Source organism: Acomys russatus, chromosome 12, assembly GCF_903995435.1.
Source record: "Acomys russatus chromosome 12, mAcoRus1.1, whole genome shotgun sequence".
Classification (NCBI taxonomy): domain Eukaryota; kingdom Metazoa; phylum Chordata; class Mammalia; order Rodentia; family Muridae; genus Acomys; species Acomys russatus.
Genome location: NC_067148.1, coordinates 56,254,668 through 56,278,548, shown reverse-complemented (window position 1 = coordinate 56,278,548; position 23,881 = coordinate 56,254,668). Strand labels below are relative to the sequence as shown.

Genomic DNA, 23,881 nt, shown 5'->3' with positions numbered 1-23,881 from the left:
CACACACAGGGTGCACTGATGGTGCTTTTCCTTTCTTGCAATGCCCGCCCCTCTTGTGTGGGAGTTTGAGTAATGATGCTTCTGTGACAAGTGCTCTCACTCTTTCATTTTTTTGTAGGCCTGTGAGGAGCTGGCATTATTTCTTTCTTAAATGTTTGTTGGAATCCTCTAGAAAATCCACTTGAACCTTGAATTTTCTGTAAGGGAAGGATTTTATACAAACAGAAACTTTTTATTAGATGAAGGGTTTTTTAATAATTATTCATCTTTTCTGCTTCTTCTAGGTTTGGTCTTTATTATTTATGCATCAATTGTTGAACTTCCTAGCATAACGATGTCTGTCATATTTTTGTACTTTTATTTAAAAACCTGCAAAATTATATATTATGTTCTAGTGCCCTGTGTCACAGGAGGCTGTCTGTCTGTGTCTAAGTAGCTAGAAGGAAGGATTCTGAATAATCCAGGACACAAAAACTATGAGTGTCTGGCGTGATGGGTGTGGTAGTTACTCTGATGTGATCGGTAAACATCAAATGTATCGACCAAACACTGTGCTGTCTGCCACAGCGTACGACTGTAGCACCAGATGCTCAGAAGGCTGAGGCAGGAGAATCACTTGAGTATAGTAGATTGAAATAGCAAGACACCTCCTCAAAACAAGCAACAAGCAAACAAGCAAATCATAGCCCCTGAAGCGTGTACAATGGCTCTGTCATTATGATGTCAAAGTAATTGAAAAAAACTCTTAAAAAGCCCTACAGCAGTATATTTCGTTATCGCCCTGCAGGCCTTCCTGCTGTATCATGCGTCCTTATTATTCATCTTTAATGACCAGGAAGCAGTAAGATGTTTAACTAAAGAAAACAAATTATTTCTGTTTAACCTCCTAGTTGTCCTTTGTTCCTTTGTATGGTCACCTTTTTCTCCTAATTGAAGAATTTCCATTCATATTTTTTATAGTGAGAATCTGTTGCTTCATAATCATTTATTATCTTTTCTATATTTAAAAAAATATATCTCCCTCATAATTTTTTTAAAGTTTTCTCACTGGATACATACTTCTGAGTTGATTTCTTTTTTTAATACTTAAAAAATGTTGCCCCATTGTTTTTGAGATTCCATTGTTGGTTGATGTTTTTTGTTTTTTGTTTTTAAACAAAAACAGCCCACAAGCTCTGTCCTTTGTTTCCTTGGACTTACGTTTTGTGCCTTTCTATGGTGGTGTGACTTATTATCGATAGACCAAACAATGTGGTGGCCACTGTGGTGTTTTCTGGCCCTCCTTCCATTTTTCTTCCTGCTCCGCTGCCTCCATCAGTCAGTTCTCTGGCACCGTGTGGCCCAGCAGCCCAAGCTGGCCTGAGACCCACTGCTGTCCTTCCTGCCTCTGCCCCCACTGCACACCATCACACATTTTTTGTGTATTTAAAAAAAATTGATGATGATGAAGATGTTTATCCAGGCAGTGTTTCTCTGTGTAACAGCCCTGGCTGTCCTAGACTTGCTTTGTACACGAGGCTGGCCTTGAACTCACAGCAATCCACCTGCCTCTACCTCCCCAGTGCTGGGATTAAAGGCGTGCGCCTCCACCATGCCAGGCTCAGTCTTTGGGCCTTAAGCTTCGGTATGTTGAACCTCTGGATCTGTGGCTTTGGTTTTACTGGGGATCTTAACTTTTCGTTTGGATGTTTAAGCTGTCCTTCTTCCATCTGGCTTCTCAAGGTACAGAATGAAGTGATGTGAATGTCCCCGCCTGTTCTGTCGCCAGTGCCAGTGTCAGGTGTGTTTGAACTACATTTTCTCCTCACTGTGCATCCTGTTTGCCTGCGTCTTTGCATGCCTGGTGATGTTCTAAGTGACATGTGTATTGTTAGGGCCTGAATAGTTTTGTTTTTCTGTAAATATGTCTGAGTTTCATTATGGCACTTGAAAACCGTTGGGTTCGTTCCTGGCTCCCAGCAAAACGTAAATAAGCAGCGTTTAGACTAAGTGCCTGCTCACCCTTGGCACAGCCCCCTTGGGTGCTGGTCTGCACAAGATCCTACGAATCCTGAGCTTTGCCACTGTGATTTGTGTGAAGACTTTTCCCAGCTGAAGACTGCAGGTGGGGGTGACCCTCTGGGATCTCCTGAGCTGGGGTGGGGTGGGGCGGAGGGAAGGGGTCTCTGCTCACCACCTCCCTGCTATGAGTGCTCGGTGCTTTCCTGGCACCTAATTCCATCATCTAAACTCAGGTTGCCAAGCAGCCTGAGCTAGCCTTCGGCTCCTGTACCCACAGCTGGCAGCTTTCGCTACACACTGAGCTGAGCCCATTACAGGACTCTCGTGTGCATCCTGTCTTTGAGAGATCACTGTTTTTAGTTTCTTGACATTCAGCAGTTTAAGAATCACTTTTGAATTTGTGCTGTGGGGTAGTGTGCGTGTGTGTGTGTGTGTGTGTGTGTGTGTGTGTGTGAGAGAGAGAGAGACAGACAGACAGACAGACAGAGACACAGACAGAGAGACAAAGAGACAGAGAGACAGAGAGATCCAGAAAGTCTATCTGGGGTAAAAATTGACACAGTTATTAGGCCACCTGGTATCATCCTGTTGGTCACAGAGCGTCAGCCTGTTTCACCGTTGTCGCTGGGTACTCCTAGGTAGTCATTTCTGTTGATATATCTTCAAGTTCACTGACTTTGTTAATTATACCCAGAGCTTGTGCTATTTCATAATCCATGTTTATGTGTGGGAATTTCATCCTTTATTATTTCTAATGTTTTCGTTATTATGCTTATTCTGTGTTTTAAGTCATAGGTGTTTGGGGCCCTTTACCTATAGTTCTTCTAACCCTTCAGCCTCTCCTGCCGCTCTGGGTCTTTCCTCCTGACTGGCTTCCCTTGGGCTGCAGGTCGTATATTCTTCTTGCTGTATGTCAGTCTGGTAGTAGGTGTTCAAATGTGGGCATTTCAGGTCTTTATGGGCTGGATTTTGTAATATTTCCTGAGTATACAGCTGTATTTTCACGGATAATTAAGGATTTTTTAACGAGATGGGTGGGTACATTTTAGAACATACTCCAGCTGAGGCAAATTATGCCCTACATGAGAAGTCCCATGTTCCCACTGTGTGTACTGGGTGTTGGGTCACATCTCTTAACAGTGTGATATTCACATCTTAGTCATGGAAGAAAGCAGAAGCCTGCAGTACCTGACATATTGTCATGTGTACACCAATGTGGCCATCAATACACCAGTCTTGTAATATATGTGCCATTTGGTAATGTATACATTATTATTGTAATATGTACACCGACATGGTAATATGTACAGAAATTTGGAAATTTGTACTCTCATATGGTAGTATATGCTACTGACGTGGTAACATGTGCCTACACACACACATACCAATATTGTGATATCCACACATGTGTGCACACATGTTCCTAGTCATATATGTGTATACCAATATTGTAGAAGCCACACATGTGCACATGCCTGTTCCTAGCCCTGCATTAAGAGCTCTAGCAAGTTTTATTATTCCCGGGCTGTTTTCTCACGTAGCCCCACTAGAGTTCAGCAAGTCCATCTGCCAATCCCAAGCCGATCCTCTTTGCTGTTCCACCCTTGGCAGTGCTCTGGCCACAAATTCTTGCTGGTGTAAATTCCCCGAGATACGATCTCTGCGTCTTCGGATGCCCTTCTGCGCTCTGTATTCTAGAAATAGCCTTGAAGCAGAAAGCCACATTGCTGGAGGCTCACTCTTAAGAAGTGTACCCAGTACTCATAAGCACTCATAAGCACCCAAGGAATAGCTCTTAGCTTTCATTGCCAGCATCACACGGTAGCCGGCAATTTCTTCTGGAACATTCCATCTCTTCGCATCTGGTCTGCAGTTCACCTTCTCTTAAGAGTCAGCTCATAGAGACTTGGCAGAAATGCCATTTTGTTTTTTCTCTTTTCTACTATTAAGCTAGCTGCTTGCTGGGAAAGCTGGTGCTAAGTAGGCAGACTGTTTCATCCCGTATCTTTGCTTGCAATTTAAGAAGCTCACATAAAAGATTTATTTATTCATTCATTCATTTATTTGCTGGCCTTCATTGGATACCATTAAATTCATTGATAGAACTGTTTTTACATTGCCATCCATGGAGCTGGAGAGATGGCTCATGGGTAAGAGCGTTTGTTCTTGCAGAGGACCCTGTCTTGGTTCCCACCATCTAGGTGATAGCTCTCACCCATCAGTAGCTGTACTCCCAGGGGACCTGACTTCCGCTTCTGACCTTTACAGGACCAGGCATGCATGGAATACACGTACATGCATAGGTACAGGCAAAACACTCATATACATAGAATAAATAAAGCTGAAACTAAAAACAAAACTTTCCACCACCCACTCACATTTAGAGGAAAATGGGGTGAGGGTGCAGCACTTTGCTTTTGTTCTGGCCACCCTGAATTAACCTTAAAAAGTCCTATAGGACGGGGAGGGAGAACCCCAAGCCCAGGAATGATCTCCGGAACAAAGGCAGCCAGGCCTCTCTCAGGGTGTGGGCCCAGGAACAATGGACCATTGTCATGAAGCCTCATTGCAGCATCCAAGGGCTGAGAGTGAGGCCCGGAACCTGAAACTGCAAAGTAGCCACTGACTGTGCTGGGCCAACTGATAGAGCAACTGAGGGGGGTACCCTGTGGGGGACACCAGCATGTAGGTCACCACTGCATCAGGGAGACCCCTGTGCAGAAGGCAGAAGTGTGAGGACAGCAGGACATATTAAGTAAGGAGGGTTCAAAAGGTAGACAGAGAACTGCTGCTCATCCCAGACAGAACTCTTGTGGTAGGAGACACATCTGTCTCTCCAGGTGTGACTCACGGATAGGAGACACTAGAGTTTCTCTGAGTGGCAAGGAACGTGCCAGGTGATGAGCAGTGTGTTGAGTAAACAGTGAAAGGCAGAGGACAGGATGAACATTCTCTTCAACTTTTCTGTATTGACATTTCAGTGAGCAGGGCTCAAGGATATACCTCCAAGAGGTTCCCAAGGAAGTGATTTTTAAGCAATGTATATAATACGAGCCACTCAGTAGAGTTTTGAGGCAGCTGAGTCAAATAAAACAAGGATTTTAGTCCAACTGTGCTGTCAAAGTGTCCAAGGTGTTAGAATTCTGCTTCAGTCTGCCTACCTGTGATGTCACTGCTTACCTGCCATGGGGGCGTGGCCCTGCCTGGGGCCATATAAAAGGACAGACCCTCCACATGGCTCTCTTTCTACTCTCTCTTTCTCTCTCTCTCTCTCTCTCTCTCTCTCTCTCTCTCTCTCTCTCTCTCTGTCTCTCTCTCTCTCTCGTACCCCTTCCCCCTTTTCCTCCCCCACCCATGCTCATCTAATGAACTCTGTATAACTCTGTATTTTATCATCCGCCTTAATCTTTAATTTTTGTGTCTAGCACACGGTTTCTCGGGATGTCCCTAGATTCCGACTCTTCTTGCTGCTTCAGCCAGGCCCAGCTTGAGGAGTCGCTGTAGCCAATGCTCACTGGCTGACGGAATAAGTCATTTGAAGCTCAGTTGGCAGGAACATGGCTAAAAGCTGACTTGGGAGATGAGAGAAGAAAGGCCTGAAGGGGAAGGGCAGGAGCCGTCACTGAGGCAGCATTGTCACTGCTGATGTCACAGAGCTGTCCCCGCACAGGGGAGCTCGGCTGAGCCGACTTTCAGTGGACACTTGCTGGGGACTGCAGTGATGATGCCATCTGCTGTGTCTCCGTGGAGTACGGCCAAATAGGCTGCCAAATACAAGAACCCAACTTGATCTCCCTGTGTCCCAGGGGCTCAAGGGTATCTGTGAGTCAGAAACATCTCTTTATCTTTTTTCTAGAGTTCTTAACACTGCGCATCTATTCTTTTCTATTACATTTTATGTCCTTTATGAAAATGACATTTTTTTCTATCCAGGGTAATAAAAATTTGTAAGGTTTATTTTAGATCAAATGTGCATACATGTATGTGTGCGTGCGTGCGCCTGCATGTGGTGGGGGGGGGGGAGGGAGAGAGAGGAGAGACATCTGCCGTATGTGAGTGCAGGCGCTGGTTAAGGTGTCTGGGACCTGCCATGACAGGGGTCCTCTGCCAGGGCAGTGCGCTGACCCATTTCCGAAGCCTCTAGGATAACAAAACTTTTTAAAGAATTAGTGAAAGAGCTAACTTCTCAAAGGGTTACTCAGATAGACATAACTAATCCAGATTTTCCAATGATTATTGATTTTGAATCAATGAGTTAGTAATATGAGTTTATTTACTGAATATGAAGACTAGCACTGGTTTTCCCCACAAGGCATATGATGTTGATTTTTTTTTTTTTTTTTGCTGGAATTCTGTAATAAAACTGAATGGGAATGATTGGTCATTTGTATGTTTTATGAAGATGAGTTCTCACATTGGAGTCTAGGCTGTGGTTGAGCATGCTGTCTTTCTCCCTCGGGCTCTGGAACGCTTCAGTTACAGGCGTATGCGACTGCTCTGGTCCAAGTGATTTATTTAGCAGAACTCAGGGTCCGTGTGGAGCAGTGTATGGGTTGCCTAGTGTATGAGAGGCCAGAGGGGTCTGAGGGTCATCCTTGTTCTCTTGGCCACACGTTATAGTCCCAGAGAGAAGGGTAGCCATAAGTGACCCCAGGGATCCAGTGCCCTCTTCCAGTTCCACACCCACACCACAAAACACACACACACACACACACACACACACACACACATACACACACACACACTAAATAAATAGATAAATATATAAATAAATAAAACCCACTACGTTTTCAAGGATCCAAAACAACAAAGGTGTTGTGTGAGCAAGCAAGTGTTCTGTAGGCTGTGGTATTACGTGTCTAATGTGTTTTATTTTAAGAGTTGTAAAGGAGAGTGAAAGCAGAAATAGCAAGCCTTGCAATATTTCTGGATCGTTCATCAAAGTCATGCTGTTGAATGGCAGCCATTGTTACATATAATTGAAAGTAGACACAATGAAATGTGAAATCTAACTCCTTTAATCGTTTATGTTTTTAAAAGTGTAAGAAGCTCAATGGATTGGTCACGCAGAGTCCATTCGGAAGTCATTGATTCTCACAAGGAATTCCTGCCAGTGGCAGTGAATGCTGGTGACACTGCTGGAAAATGAGTGGGCAGGGGGCCATGGAGGAAGGAAGCTTCCTGGGATGGGTTACTTCTCCTGGACAGAAAAGGCGTCAGCAGAGATGTCAGGGAAGAGGTAACTCTTGTCCTCCATGACATGACCTATTATTGACTGGGGATTTAGAGTTTCCTGTCTGCTGCCAGGAATTAGATACTAAACCACCAAAGCTGCCCATCCTGGCATGTGGAGGCACCTAGGGGATTCTGGAGACACGAGCCCCCAGTGTGCTCAGTGTCAGCCAGCATGAAATTATTGATGCCACTGTCTTCTGATTGAACTCAGAGCCCTTTGCTTTGCAAAGTCTCCCATCGACCGTAGGTGTTGAGTGTGCTGGCCTGTGGCTTTCTTCATCCTGCCCCAAGAGGCGTTATAAGAACCTTAATGTGAAATGCCCCCATGGTTTGCTATAGATATGTGTGGGATTCATCCATCTTCTGCCCTAAGAGACATTAATAGAACCCTAATGTGAAATGCCCTGTGGTTTGCTGTAGATATGAGTGGGGTTCATCCATCTCCTTCAAGAGACGTTATGAGAACCCTAATGTGAAATGCCCCATGGTTTGCTGTAGATATGAGTGGACTCATCCATCTCCTTCCCCAAGAGACGTTATGAGAACCCTAATATGAAATGTCCCATGGTTTGCTGTACATATGAGTGGGGTTCATCCATCTCCTTCAAGAGACGTTATGAGAACCCTAATGTGAAATGCCCCATGGTTTGCTGTAGATATGAGTGGACTCATCCATCTCCTTCCCCAAGAGACGTTATGAGAACCCTAATGTGTCATCTAGAGTCCCAATAGGATGTCCTCCCCTCTGTCCCAGTTTCCTGGTAAGTGAAGACTTTCATGGGACATGCCCCTTGGGCTAGTGTGCAGATATAAGTGAGTATATACCATTTGACTCTTTCTGCTTCTGGATTAACTCACTTATGATCATTTCTAGTTCAATCCATTTGTCCACAAATTTCGGGAATTCCTTGTTTTTAATAGCTGAGTAGTACTCCATAGTGTGAACGTACCACAGTTTCTTTATCCATTCTTCTACTGAGGGACACTTAGGCTGTTTCCATGATCTGGCTATTATGAATAAGGCTGCTATGAACATGGTTGAGCAAATTTTCTTGTTGTGTGCTGGAGCATCTTCTGGGTATATTCCAAGGAGTGGAATAGCTGGGTCTTGAGGAAGCCCTATTCCCAGTTTTCTGAGATAGCGCCAGATAGATTGCCAAAGTGGCTGCACTAGACTGCATTCCCACCAGCAATGAAGGAGGGTCCTAGAAACCTACAAGAAGAACATTATGATAGGCAGATTTGGGCCCAGGAGTCCCGCTCAAACTATGGCACCAGCCAAGGACAATACAGGTGGTAAACTTTAAACCCCTACCCAGATCTAGCCAATGGACAGGACATTCTCCACAGTTGAGTGGAGAGTGGAGTCTGACTTCCACACGTACTCTCGTGCCCCATATTTGACCATGTCTCCTGGATGGGGAGACCTGATGGCACTCAGAGGAAGGATAGCAGGTTACCAAGAAGAGACTTGATACCCTATGAGCATATACAGGGGGAGGTAGTCCCCCTCAGTCACAGTCATAGGGGAGGGGAGTAAGGGGAAAATGGGAGGGAGAGAGGAATGGGAAAATACAAGGGGTAGGATAACCATTGAGATGTAATATGAATAAATTAATAAAATTAAATTTAAAAAAACAACCCTAATGTGAAATGCCCCCTGGTTTGCTGTAGATATGAGTGGGGTTCATCCATCTCCTTCGCCAAGAGATATTATGAGAACTCTAATGTGAAATGCCCCCTGGTTTGCTGTAGATATGAGTGGACTCATCCATCTCCTTGATATTCTGAGTGAACTGGAGAAGGTGGAAGGGGAATGGCTTCCCAGTTCCCTGAGTTGTGTCGCTGTCATTATCATTAACAAGAGAGTTTCTTGTCGTTACCGTCTGCAGGGACTACCACGAGTTTGTCCCTTTGAGATCAGACACACAGACATTGTTTTTAAATGTTTTAGTGCTATCTAGGGTTTATGTGCATCTTACATGTCTAGGGCATTTGGCCTGCTACCGTGACGGAGCATTAGATTACTTGTCAGAGCCAAAGCTTGTTCTTCTTTAATAAAAATCTTATTAATTAAAAAAAAATAAGTTCAAGTAACTGTAAAACTTCATTTTAAGTTGTATTTATCTTGTGTGATCCTGTATTAGTTACTTGTTCATTGCTCTGGTGAGACACACTGGGGAAAGCAACCGAGGGGAGAAAGGGTTTACTTTGGCTCAAGGCTCTGAAGGAGTCTAGTGCATTGTGGCGGGGATGGTGCAGGTGCAGAGCCCACTGGTCACGTCATTTCATTTGAACACAGAAAGTAGGAAGGGGAAAGAGCAAGCAGGGCGAAGCTATGGAACCTCAAAGCCACCTGCAGTGATTACATCCCTCTCTCGGAAGGCTCCACCTTCTATAGGGTCTGCAACCTTCCCTACAGTGCCACCATCCGGGGACACAGTGTTCAAAAGCACGAGCCTCTGAGGGACATTGCTCATTCAAACCACCACAGGTTTTGTATGTAGGTCTAATCTCTCCTTATCATAAAATTTGATGGAGGACATAACTCTCATTGTTTTATGATCAAAATGTAACTTCATTTTGTCGTGAGCTTTTTCAGAAACAAACTAAGGGAACCATCCCTAATGTGCTGATGGGAAATGAGTTCTTTAGGGAAATGAACGACAACTGTGAATGCAAGTGGATCAGGAGGCAGTCAATCAGGGGAAACAGCAGAGCCTGTCATCAGGAGACGCTCGGTGGCAGCATTTCTCAAAGCATAATCCTGCAACCTCGAGCTTGCTTTTTGCCCTACAAGGGCATCTTTTTTCTTATCTATAAAATGTTCTGGCTCACATGAAAGCTCCTGGAGTTTCCTTTCCTCTCTCTGAGTCTAGGATTACGGTTTGGTTAGGAACCCTGCTTATGGTGTGCTCCCGCTTCAGGCTGTGCATGTGTCAGGGATGAACCGTCTCTAAATTAGCCAACGAAAACAAGTGGAACCCAGATGCCTGTGACCCAGAACTATCCTGGAGTGAGTCTGTGCATGGGAAAAGGATGCTATCAACAAGGAAAGGCTGAGCTGTTGGCACGATAGAGGTCAGTCTGTTGGTACTGGGGTTAAGTGTGCTCTTGTGAATCACCTAGTTTGAAACTGAGCTGGTGTGAGTTTCCCAGATTCTTACTCTGGGAAAGTCTGCCTAGATGGACCAGAGAGCAGAGTGGTCACCTCTGTACAGGCAGAGACGAGACGCTGCATGGTGGTCCTGGTGAGCTTGCTTGTGATGTGGTCCTGTCATGATTGAGTTTCTGGAGCTGAACCGGAGCAACAGACACATGGGGGCGGGGGGGGCCGAAAACAAAGCAAAACAACGAAACAAAAAACAAAAAAACCCAAAAAACTAGGGCACAACCTTTTCACAATTCACTGAGCTTTAATAGTGGTGGTGGTGGTTGTAAATATAGACACATGTGGATTAAAAGTGTCGGTGTTTCACCAAACACATCACAGGGCCACAGAGACAAACGGGGGACTTGAAAATTGAGATAAACCCTTGACCGCTACCAAAATGACTTCAAAAGTCATTGGTGATGGCTGCACCAGGCCCCACAAAACCACATAATAAAAATGTACACCACAACTTGCTTCAACCCCATAGAGAAAATGACGTACATTTGAAATAAAAAGCAGAACTGGAGAGATGGCTCAGCAGTAAGCAGTGCATACTGACCATCAAGACAGTGGTTCTCAGCTTTCCTAACACTGTGACCCTTTAATACACTTCCTCATGTTGTGGTGACCCCCAGCCACCAAGTCATTTCATTAATACTTCATAACTGTAACTTTGGTACTGTTATGAATTGTAAAGTAAACATCTGATATGCGACCTTAGCCCCCAAAGGGGTCACAGCCTATAGGTTTATGACCACTTGTCCAGAGGGACCAAGTTTGGCTCCCAGAACCCATGTGGGGCGGCTCTCAGCTGTCTGTAACTTCATCTCCACAGGATAAACACAGTCTTTTGGCTCTCACCCATGCCTGCACACATGTTGCCACATGTAGCAGATGTGACACACACACACACACACCCCTAAAAATTATAAGAAATAAAAATTTGCGGTAAAAGGTAATCTTTTTTAAAAGTACATATCTAGATGAACAGAGTGCAGTGTAGTTTCAGAAGTGAAAACGTTGGTGAGGAAGACTCAGATACCATTGAAGGCGAGGAACAGGCTAAAGGGTATGAGAAGGCTCTTTTGTGCCCACATCCTGTTTTATAGGTTCTTTCCTGAGTGTCTTTTAATTGGATAAAAAAAAAATGTAGCCTTGCAGAAAATGAACTGGTGTCACCAAATGGTTCTCTGCATAGAGCGTTAATTTGTCTTAGAAGACAGTGTGACAAGAGTCACTTGTGAGATTGAGTGACCTTCACCAGAGTCCATACATACATCAAGCGTACAAACTGCACATTAGTGTGAACCTGGGCAGAACAGAAAGGGTTCACACTGGGTGGCTTACTTAGCTGCAAAGCAGGCACCTTAGCCTGGCCCTGGTTTAGATGACTTCACTGAACAGGTGGGGAACCATTGGCCTTCTGACCACTAAGGCTTCCTGCACCACCATGCCTGGCTCCCTGATGGCACCTTGTGTCTGTTCCATAGTGAAGTCAAAACATCATTAAATGGAGGCACCAGAAGTTGAGAGTTATCTGTATGAATTTATAGATACACGAATACTTTATCTGCATGGCCTCCTGAGGAAGGCCAGAGAGTAAACACTATGTCTTTGAGGCTGTGCCCAGGCTCTGTCCCAGACACCAGCATTGTTCTACCACAACCCTGTGGGAATGGTGTTCCAGGTGCCTTCCTTAGACAGCCACACTGTTCTGCTCCTGTGTCATTCTAAGACCCCTCAACAGGCCCCGGCTGCACTCGCTTCTCATTTTCCTTAGGAAGGGGAAGGCAAATGCATGATTATGGTTCCATCTTCTGAAAACTGGGGTGTTGCTTGGTCTGGGGCAGTGTGGAGCAGGAGGTTCCTGTCCACTTAGGGATAAGTGTTGACTCAGGACTCTACTGGTCAAGCCCAGACCAAGGTAAGGCCAGCAGCGGGGCAGCCCTTCCACCTGGGAACACACCCGGAGCTCTCTTTGCGTAGCATCCAGGCCATTACTGCTTGGGTATGCAATGAGTCTCATCGGGCCACATCCCAAATGGCTTATTCAAGTGTTGTTTCCAATTACAGCAGATGGAAAGAATTTTGGCCACAAATAACAATAACAAAAATAAAGTAGATTTTAAAAATAAGTGGGTTTCCCCCCTTCCCCATCACATTTCTGGAAGTCCACAGACCAGAAACATCTGCTGTTCTGTGTCAGCGACGGCCACTAAAATGTCTAAGCTTCCTCTCTTAGTGCTGAGATGGCTGCTGAAGTGCTGGCCTTCCTGTCCTTATCCCAAGAAGGAGGAAGGCGGGAGAGAAAGCAGGTAGCCCCCATGTCGGAATAATAGTGCATTTCAGCCAGACCGGGAGAGGACTAATCTTACGTGATTTGGGCAAGAAATGGGTCAGGGGGCCAGGTCTGTCCTTAGTAAATTGGGGACCAAACCCAGGGCACTATGGAACTCTGACGAAGGCAGTCTTGGTAGTTGGGTTCCTAGCGATGTGTCAGAGCAGTGTGGCATTTCAGCATTATAGCCTGCCTTCCGCGATGCAGCTCCAAGCATGCTAGCAAGTTACGGCATTGTGATGATTACCGCAAGTGTGCGCGTGCACTGTCTGGATGGCTCACCTGATCTTTCTCCTGACCGCACGTAATCCTTACAACAACTCCATAGAGACTGTGTGGTTACTATGCCTGTCTCACAGATGAGGAAAGGAAGGGCACAGTGGTTCCAAAGTTCAACCAGGTTGCAGAGCTTGGAGGCCAACAAGCCTGCATTCAAAGCCACCTTAGTGCCCTCCTCTAAGACACTATATTGCCTTCATTCTTTGACACAGAAATGGGAGCTGCCGCAAGCAGAGACCCGGTTATCTCAGGGGACTTTGTGAACTAAGAAAGCGTGCTCTCAGGGACCGCTTGGACAAGAATGCAAAGGCTTGAGCTGATACCCCGCTCCTTTGTCATTACTCATCTGCTCTCAGGATTTCTGAGTCTCTATACTCTGCCAGGCACTGTGGAGGTAACAGAGACAGGCAGAAAGGAGCCGGGAGAGCATGTGTCCTCTGGGAAGAGCAGGCGTGGCTTTCCAGAGAAGCTAAGGGACGTCAGTGCATCTGGTGTCAGGGTGGGGAGTGATGGGACGTGGGTCCTGAAACTCGCTGGCCTTGAAGTCCACAGAAGAATTCCCATTCATTGTAACTGCAGCAGGAGCCCCCACATCACACCTGACTCCTGGTAACTCCCTCATCTTGTAATGAGGTGTGTCCCACTGGGCCTGGCAGAGGCTGATGTCAAGAGCAAATGATGTGTGTGAGATGAAATCGTCCTATAGAAAAATATGCTGTAAAACAAGAGAACGTAAAAGCTCAGAGTATTATATAGTGAAAATAGTTTTAAAGTCCTCTTTAAAATTTTTTACTCTACAAGTGAGTTTGGAGTTGGTAAAACAATGCACACCATGCATGAACAATTATAACTTCTGTGGCGCTGGAGAGCAACGGACATGAAGGCATGGGTGAGAGCCATGTTCCAAGGCGGGAGGCATTCTTCCTATGTGAGCCAAACCCAGTGGTTACTACCCTCCCTTTCATGTGTCCTTGGAGTCTGTCCTACTAGACAGAAAGTCACCTCTACTTAAGTCAAGGGACCTTACAGGGACCACGGGACAGCATTGACACTGTGCTGTCTGCCTGCCCTATTGCAACAGATTGTTGTCTCTGCGGACCTAGTTTTCTCTGACAGTTTTCTCCATGGGTAATTTCACTGACACCTCAGCAACAGAAGAGACTAAGGCCAAACTAGAAAGGAGGGGAGGGAGGGAGGAGGGGGAGAAACAGGGCGGGAGGGAGAGGGGGAGATGGGGGGAGAGGGAAGAGGAAAGAGACTTAAATTCCTCTGGGCAAGAGAAGCCTGCCCTGCCCACAAGTTTCCCTTTTATGCATTTGAAACCAGAGAATCAAAGCAGATGCTGACACTCACAGCAGGTTGCAGTGAATGTCATGGAAGAGCTGGGGGATAGAAGGACCTGGAGGGGACCACAGCTCCACAAGGAGACCAACAGGCCTAACAAACCTGGTCCCAGGGGGCCTGCAGAGACTGATGCATCAACTAAGGTCCATATATAGAGAGGACCTAGACCCCCTGCTCAGATGATAGGCAGGACAATCTCCATGTGGGGTCCCGTAATATGGGGAGTAGGGGCCTCTCACATGGACCCTGTTGCCCATTCATTGATCACTTCCCCCTGGTGGGGCAGCCATGCCAGGCCACAGAGGAAGACAATGCAGACAGTCCTGATGAGACTTGATAGGCTGGGATCAGATGGTAGGGGAGGAGGGCTCCCCTTTCTGAGCACCAAGGAACAGGGGAAGCAAGGGAGGCAGAGGGAGGGTGGGACCTGGAGGAGATGAGGTAGGGGCTACAATCAGGATATAAAGTGAATAAATTAAAAATAAATTTAATTTTTAAAAAACTAAGAAAATTCAACTTGTCCTGGACTCAGCTCAACCCTTGATGGCACTTCAGGAATCTTCCCTCACTCCAGCCCTGGAGAGAAGTGGGGTGCTTCTGCAGGGCACAGCCTCGTCTCCTTCAGCTTCCTGGGGAGCTTTAGTCAGTCTTCATCAATAGCCTTAGAATGGCTGTCAGAGCTGACTGTTTTCAGTCTGTGTTAGCAGCATGTCAACACACAGATGGCTGGCTCTTACTAAGCCACAGCAATTCCCAAATAAAAATGATAAGCATGTTAGAAAGTGAAATTGTGGGTAACGTTAACAAAGAGTAGAACCTTAGAAAAGAGGCAGTAGGATACTTTTATCCGAAAGATAAGATGTAATTTGGAGCATTTGTTGGACAAACCTAACAACAGATTAGACAGAGAAGAATAAGGGAAAAAAAAAAAAAAAAGACTAGAGAAAAGAAATTCCTTATATAAGCACAGAGAAAGAGCTGGGGGCATAAAGCAAAGAAAATCACGAAGGAAATTAGGGGCAAGATAAAATACCCTAACAGTTGTGCCATTCAAAGAGAAGACAGAGTCCTGCAGAATAAACAAACAAGCAAACAAGCCCCATTGCAGTGGTATGCGTTGTTACCCTGGTGTCCCCATAATGAGATGGGAGGCAGAGGCAGGAAAATTCTCCAGAGCTCAAAGGCTGGGGAGCCTGGCATGTGCAACAAAAAAGGAGGCATAAGGCCCATTCCCCAGCACCTGGGGTCGTTCCCTGACCTCCATATTTATGCCATAGTCTGCACATGCCCACGCCAACACACATCCTAAATAAATAAAAACAAATATTATAGTATAGAGTAGTAGAGGAAGTCATTTGGTATCCATTTCTAGCCTCTACACGCCAGCATACACACACGTGTGAGCACACACTTGTGCACACAAACACACAGGGCAGCCAGAAGAACACTATGTACAAAAGATTTGTGTGTTGTTAAGTATCCTCACTGGGTCCTCACCAAAGCTGGTGAAGTCCACAGACAAGGGAACGGTTCCCTTAAAAGGTTTTAAACAATACAACCAACAAAATACCACCAGCATTCTATACTGAGTAAAATACTTGTCAAAAACTAAAACAAGATGCATCAATGGGTAATGGCACCCACGATGCAAGCTGATGACCTGAGTTCAATGCCAGGAGCCCAGGTAAAGGTGAGAGGAGAGAAATCAGCTCCAGAAAAGAGCTTAGCATGCATGCTGTGGCATACATAACCACACACACACACACACACACACACACACACACACACACACACACACACACACACATGATCCATATACATGTACACAATAATAATCATACATTTAAAGAATGTAAACAGGAACATTCAGGGAAGAAGAGTTAATTTGCTTAGAATACATCGCGGGATCAGAAAGAATAGAGGAATTGTTCAAAGCTGACCTGATCCCCTGTGGATAGATGAACACGCAGGAAAGAATTGCCAGCACAAGAAATGATAAATAAAAGGATTAAGTTGAAGAAAAACACCTGACTATTTTAAGGCAACAATAATAATGATTAGGAGATGGAAATGAAAAGAAGCCATGCATAAGAACATGAAGGTTAGAGGGAGGAGGGAAACAGACAGTATGTGCTGGGAAGGGGGAACTGAGGCAGTATGTGCTGGGGAGGGGGAAACTGAGGCAGTATGTGTTGGGGAGGGGGGAACTGAGGCAGTATGTGTTGGGGAGGGGGAAACTGAGGCAGTATGTGCTGGGGAGGGGGAAACTGAGGCAGTATGTGTTGAGGAGGGGAAACTGAGACAGTATATGCTGGGGAGGGGAAACTGAGGCAGTATGTGTTGGGGAGGGGGAAATGCCACTATGTATGGCTAGTAGAAATGTGTACAGCCGTAGTGAGTGTCAGCAAATAATACAGACATGAATAGAAAGACAGCAGGTGACAGAGTGGAGAATAAAATCCTCCCGGTTCTAATTTTATTTTGAATATATAGCTATTCGCATACCTTTAAGATCCACTTCTAGCCTAGCAGTGTTTTCCTAACTAAAGTTGCTATGTGACACAATTTACATTCTGGGTTTTGTGTAAGATTTTCCTGGCGTTGTTTTTGGTCTAAAAGAAACAAAATACAAACATCTGATGAAACTTAAGCATGATTCTGCCCTAATATGGTGAGGTATGAATCTGTGGACCACGCTCACCCCACTGCCGAGTGGGCCTGGGGGCCAGCACTACGCAGTGTGTCACGAGGGGAGTTTGTGGTCTGTTCCCACCCAGGATGAGGGCCAACTGTCTGAATCCCTTCCCACAAAAGCTCTTCCAAGGCTGTTTGTCCCAAGAGTGCTCTCTGAACTTCTTGGCCAAAAATAATAGCTGTTCACTGTGGCTAACAGATTCCATGGATGACTCTCTTTGTCAGCTGTTCGAGGCCAGTGTCACACACCTGTTGTTGTCCCTACTGCTAGCTGAGTTTCTTCAAGGTCTGCTTGAGATTCCATTAAGGAGTTTTTCTAAAGAGTGGGGAGCTCTACTGTACCCCAGCTGATGGTTTCTTGCCCCTGAGCTTATCTTCCCTGTGGCTTTCCTGTTGTTTTCCCAAGTATGCAATTTCAATTGTTTTCAGTTCTTGTGTACACTTCCATGACTGCTTAGATTCCGAGGTGAATTTTTCTGTTGCCTGCAGCCATTGACATGGCATGCAAAAAAAAAAAAAAAAAAAAAAAAAAAAAAAGTTTATGGCATATTTTTCGAGTAGGGAAAACAAAAACTGTTAAGTAGAGCTGAGGAGATGACTTGGTGCCTAGGAGCCCTGGCTGCTCTTGCAGAGGACCCAGGTTCAATTTACAACACCCACATGGTGGCTCACAACCATCTGTAACTGTAGTTCCAGGGGAACCAGTTACCTCTTCTGGTCTCTGGGGACACCATGCATGTAGGCAAAAATACCCACACACATAAAATAATTAATAATTAAAAATTAAAAAAATTGATATATAGAGTGATACTGGTATAATTGGAATAGGGAAAGAGCCTGCATTTTGTATTATATAATTATCATAGGGTCAAGTGCTACCTATTAAACCCAAATGCCAACTCATGCTGTGCTGAGATCTATTAGGCCATCCTCCCATGCGTGGACATTCATTTTTTTAAATGAAACTAAACTACAGAATCCATGATTATACCACTTTGGGATAGCCATATGCTTTTCTCTGAACAGGATACCTGGGAGACAGTGGACTGCGAGTAACAGTGTTAGTTTCAGCAATAGAAGAAACCTGCGTTGATTTACTAGTACTTTGTGACTGTGTTAGTGGCATTCAGAATTAATCTTGTTACTAAAGGAAAACACAACCATTAAAGTCTTAGTGGGGAACACTACTTCCTTCATAGCCTGATGATCACTTCTCAGATCCTTAGGGGGAGCCATGACCTCCCTGCTAGCACGGTGATCACACGTGAGTCTCGAGTCCTTAGTGGGGAGCGACGGCTGCCCTGCTAGCGAGTCCTGCTAGCGAGTCCTGCCAGCCTGCTGATCCCACAGGAGTCTCAGCTGCACAAATGGCTCTGCCTTTCCCAAGTGTAAGGAATTCACAGAATAATTTATCACCAAATTATCAAACGAGGATGCCTAAAATTCTTCTTTTATTGCACAACACATTTTTAGAGCTGAGTATTTCATGTTTTTCTTCTAAAGTGTCTTGAGTTTTAAAAAGTAAATTTTTTCTGCTGCCAGTTAATGTCAGAGCTAAACTATTTGTGGTCGAGCCCCAGAAAAGGATCACAGACGCAGAAAGTAATTTTCCTTTAAAGCTGACTAAAGTCTAGAAAATATGATGAGATGAGATGTTTGGTCCTGTTAGAGCAGTGTCCCTACGTCTCTTGTGGCAGCCTCATGCGTGTGCACTAGTGAGCGTTGCCAATGCCGCAGGCCACGGCTGAGGTAGGTGGCAGCCCACTGCTCCCCTGCTTATCAAATGCAGCTGTCCTGGGAGCTTAACACCCAGAGCTGCACACTGCTATGCCTTTGCTCTCGTTAACCCTTTGCGTTATGGTGTGTGCCCTGTGAGTGTGCGTGTGTGTGTGTACGTGTGTGTGTTTGTGTGTGTGCATATGTGCATGTAGCTGTGTGGTATATATGTAGCTATGTGTGGTGTGTATGTGTGTGCGTGTGTGTGTGTGCATGTGTGTGTATGTGTGTGCGTGTGTCTGTGCAGTGTGTATGTATGTAGCTATGTGTGGTGTGTATGTATGTGCGTGTGTGTGTGCATGCGTGTGTGTATGTGTGTGCGCGTGTGTGTGTGCATGCGTGTGTGTGTATCTACGTGTGTGTGTGCAGTGTGTATGTATGCATGCGTGTGTGTGTGTGTTTGTGTGTGTGCATATGTGCATGTAGCTGTGTGGTATGTATGTAGCTATGTGTGGTGTGTATGTGTGTGCGTGTGTGTGTGTGCATGCGTGTGTGTGTGTATCTATGTGTGTGTGTGTGCAGTGTGTATGTATGCATGTGTGTGTGCCCTGTGAGTGTGCGTGTGTGTGTACATGTGTGTGTTTGTGTGTGTGCATATGTGTATGTAGCTGTGTGGTATGTATGTAGCTATGTGTGGTGTGTATGTGTGTGTGCGTGTGTGTGTGTGCATGCATGTGTGTGTATCTACGTGTGTGTGTGTGTGTGTGCAGTGTGTATGTATGCATGTGTGTGTGTATGTGTGTGCGTGTGTGTAAATATGAGGCCTGTTCACACATGATAGCTAGGAAGCCAACCTGAGAAGTCATGTTGACAGTCTCCCCTTCATGAGTTTGCTCCCAGTGACAGCCATGACCTCTCATTAGCACCCAGCTGAGGCAGGGACCAACAGCACAAGGGCTTTTAGGGATGCTTTAAGACCCAAACTGTAGCAAATAACAACACAGGATTTTGTTGAGTAAAGAAAGAACTTAAGGCTTCGTGGTTGGGGATGAAGGTGTTTCTGATAATCTGCTGCCAGGAAATGTCAAAATTTGTCAGTTACATATCAAAGTTTATTTTGTGTAATTCACCAGAATCTCTTAGGTGACATTTTGGGATCCCTGGAGCTTACTGTGTCTATTTTTAAAGCGAGCTTCCTTCGACTGTTTTCGTGTTCTGGGTGTTTTACATGTGCAGCCAACCCCACGAAGCCACTTAGTGCTTGACCTTAGCTCTCTTACACTAGAGGGACAACAGCCTGGCAGTGAGTGACCATGGGAGGAGCCATACCACCCTGCTCAGGCATAGGACCCACACTTAGTGGGCGGAGCCACACTGCCCTGCTCAAGCATTGGACCCACACTTAGTGGGTGGAGCCACACCGCCCTACTCAGCCATTGGACCCACACTTAGTGGGAGGAGGCAACCACCCTGCTCAGCCATTGGAGCCATATTTAGAGTGTGTGTGTGTGTGTGTGTGTGTGTGTGTGTGTGTGCGCGCGCGTGCACGTCTTCTCGTTTTTTACCAACAGTCTCTGTGTTCTGGCTCCCACAACCTCATCCTGACATGGGTCTCCCTGTTTATTGTTACAGATTATTTTCGTTTACTGCCTTATCGTCTTATCAGCTAACCTATAAAGTTATTATAAATGGATTTTTTGTTTTTAAAAAATGAGAAATAGCTGTAACATCTTAAGCATTCGTAAGCATAAGTCTAACGTCATTAAATACAGTCCTAACATGCCTCCATCACGTCATGGATTTCTTTGCACATTTCAGAACTGGAACCCTGTCTCACTAACTGCCCACTCCCTTCTCCCAGCAACCACTCTGTGAATCTGACCACTGCACACTCACGCTGCATATTTGGAACCACACATTATCCTTTGTGTCCCATTGTGACTGGCTCATTCCACTTAACACAGTACCTTGAAGTTCTGTCCGTTTTGAAGCTTTTTTTTCCCTCGAGACAGGGATTCTCTGTGTAGCCTTGGCTGTTCTGGACTCGCTTTGTAGACCAGGATGGCCGTGAACTCACATCTATCCACCTGCCTCTGCTTCCTGAGTGCTGGGATTAAAGGTGTGCGCCACCATGCCGGCCCTTTCTGTTATGCTGCCCACTGCTGGGTATTGAGCCCAGAGCCTCACGCACGCTAGATAAATGCTCTGCCATTGAGCCGCAAGGTCTGCAACGTTCTGCTCCACATGCCTCCACGACTTCTGCTCCACATGCCTCCATGACTTCTGCTCCACATGCCTCCACGGCATTTGCCCACAGACAGATGCCCCTTTGAGGACCAGTTTTCAGTTATTTTGGGGTATATTCCAGGAGTGGAATTGTTGGGTAATATGGTAATATAGCATCTAAAAATTACTTTTGAGGGACCGTGGCCCTTTTTCTCAGAGAGCCTGAGCTGCCTGACATTTTCCATCAGTTGTGTACACAAAAGCTCGAGTCTCTCAAAACCGTGCCAGCACTCCTTCCTTACCTTATATTTTCCCTCGGTAAATACCCTAATGAGTAGGAGCAGCTGACTCTACCTCTCTGACTCTACTTCTCTTTGCCATCATCTGAGGCACTTTATAAGCTTTCATTGTACACATTCCTGACCGATGTAACTCCCCATTTTATGTGTGAGACTTATTTTTTAAATTGAATTTTAAAATCTTGTTAATGATCATTACACACTATACAGACTCATTATGAAGGACAGATCGACCCTGATGAGTGGTGTTCATTTCATCAAGCCCCTCCCTGTGGAGGAGCCGTCTGTTCTCTGTTGACTTTCTACAGAGATTACAAGATTTTGTGACTTTTCACAGGCGCCCAGTTTCATTCAGCTGTCGCTCTTTCCTCAGAAAATCCATCCCTCGCTGCCGAAGAATTAACAGGATGCTCTCCAGTGAGTCCCTGCCTCCCCATGCCTTCAGTCGCTCCAACTCTCAAGCCTCCGTAGACAGCAGCGCATCCATGGAGGAGTTCTGGCGGGAAATCGAGAGTATCAAAGAGAACAGCAGCATGGGGACCCAGGAAGAGCAGTCGCCCACCGCCGAGGTCAAGCCTGTGGACGGTAAGGGGCTGGACCTGCCCTGTGGGTTTTTTCCTCATCCTTTCAGTGGGGGGGAGGGCGAGAGGCAGAAGTCAGCCCACTAGAGCTGAGGGAGGGCAGACTTCAAAAATATCTGGGCAAGAGACCTTACGTGTCCCTGCTTGTGGGTAGCTATCCCTTGGGTTGGGCCTGCTGATGCTGTTGACATTTACATCTGTGTACTTGACATTTCGGGGAGAGGAAAACAGTGGGGTGGAAGAGGGGAGGAGGCGGGTTTCCCTTAATGAGTTTTAGAGGGAAAAATTACTTTGGAACACTTGTTGGTATTAATTTATTAGAATACCTGGCATTCTACAAAAGGAAAATCACATTAGACACTGAGGACTTTTAGGTGGAAACAAAACCAAAATCAAACAGAGAAGAGCAAATGGTTCCAAGCTCTCTGGCATCAGGATCTTGGTCTCAAAGCACAGCTCAGCTCTTCCTGCCTCCCTTCACCTCATGGCCGCATAAGACTTCCAGGAATGCTGTCATTTGTCAGCAGTTAACCTTGAGACAAAAGCCTTCTCATCTGGCGTTCTCGTGTCGTAGTCTTTTCCCACACCACGACGTGGTCACTTCTGTGTGTTCAGTTAGAATCTCACAGCACACAAGCAAGCCCTTGCTCGCAGCTCATGAGCCTCAGTTCCAGGAAGTGATCCTCCATCAGCATAGTGAGTGCTCCCTCCTGTTGTTCCTGTCCTTGCTCTTTACTTTTTCAGACAGACACTTGAAGGAGAATGCCTCTTGCCCCACATCCCTGCTGGCGACCCAGTAACCTCCAATTCTAAGCTGAGGCCGTGGGCTTTGCTGGTGTTCTCTCCTTATATGGACTTCCTTACATAATGAGAAACCTGACTCTTACCCCTACCATACATTTACGTATTTGTCCAAGCCCGGGGGATGTGGAAAATACTTCCTGCTAGCCCAAACCACTACAGACTGAGAGTTACTATTTGCAGGTGTTAACTTGGAACGTTCTTGTAAAGATTTAAAATGCACAGGCCAGTGGGCTTTGACAGAGGCAACGGCAGGCACTTCTCTCACCCCACGTGGGTCAAGATGTCACTTTGCCAGGTATAGTGGTACATGTCTAAAATCCCGGCACTTAGGTTGAGGCAGAAGGATCGCTTGTTTGAGGCCAGCCTGGGCTACATAGTAAGATCTTGTCTCTCAGGGCAGGGATGGGGGTGGGGGTGGAATTTCATTCAAGTAGAAGATTTCCTGTTACATCCTTGTCTGTCTCACGTCTCCCAGTGATACTGTCTAGGGCCAAAGGTAGCCAAGTTCCCATGTTTGTGTGTCATAGGGTTTATGTCACGGTGCTCAGCAGTTGTGAGATTCAGCCAGTATGTGAGAAGCTCGTTGCATTTCGGTTTGGGGTAGTTGCCATTCGTTTTTATGGATCCATTAGCAAGGTACCACAAAACTGGATGGTTTCTAATGACATCAATGCATTCTTCACAGTCTTGGAAGGTAGAAATTGAAAGCCAGCAGGGCTCTCTGAAGCAGTCAGGAGAATCCTGGGATGCTGCTTTCCTGGGCTGTGGTGAAGCTGCCGCTGTTGGTGCCTCTTGGCTCACGGGCAGCGGACTGTGTTGTTCTCGGCATCGAGAACACTGCAGGTGTTTGTATCTGTGTCCTTTTTCAGAAATTCCAGTTGTACTGAAGAAAGGGCTTGCTCCATCCCAATATGGCCTCATTGCAGTTTGGTTTGGCTAGAGGTTTGTTTGGGGCTTTGCTTTGCCGTGCTTGGGACAGAGCCCAGGGACTTGCACGCGCTGAGAAGGTGTTCTGCCACTGAGCTACACACCTCAGTTTGCACCTCAGTTGTTACACGTGTGTGCTTTAGAAGCTCTCCTTTTTAACTTTTTATCTTTATTGAGGTATAACAAGTAAACTGAAGTTGAACACCCTTATGTTATACATGTGCTAATGAGTGCATGTAGCCTATCATTTACCTGTGAATGCCGTTTCCCAGTAAGGCCGCAC

At 45.8% G+C, this 23,881-nt stretch overlaps 1 protein-coding gene across 1 annotated transcript in view; it reads left to right on the top strand.

Moving 5' to 3' along the window:
- Arhgap28 (Rho GTPase activating protein 28) overlaps positions 1–23,881 on the top strand; it is a 154,221-nt gene that overhangs the window by 74,204 nt on the left and 56,136 nt on the right. Inside the window, exon 2 of the mRNA XM_051154464.1 lies at positions 21,660–21,871. Coding sequence (XP_051010421.1) covers positions 21,660–21,871 — 212 coding nt within the window. The remainder of the gene's footprint in view (positions 1–21,659; positions 21,872–23,881) is intronic.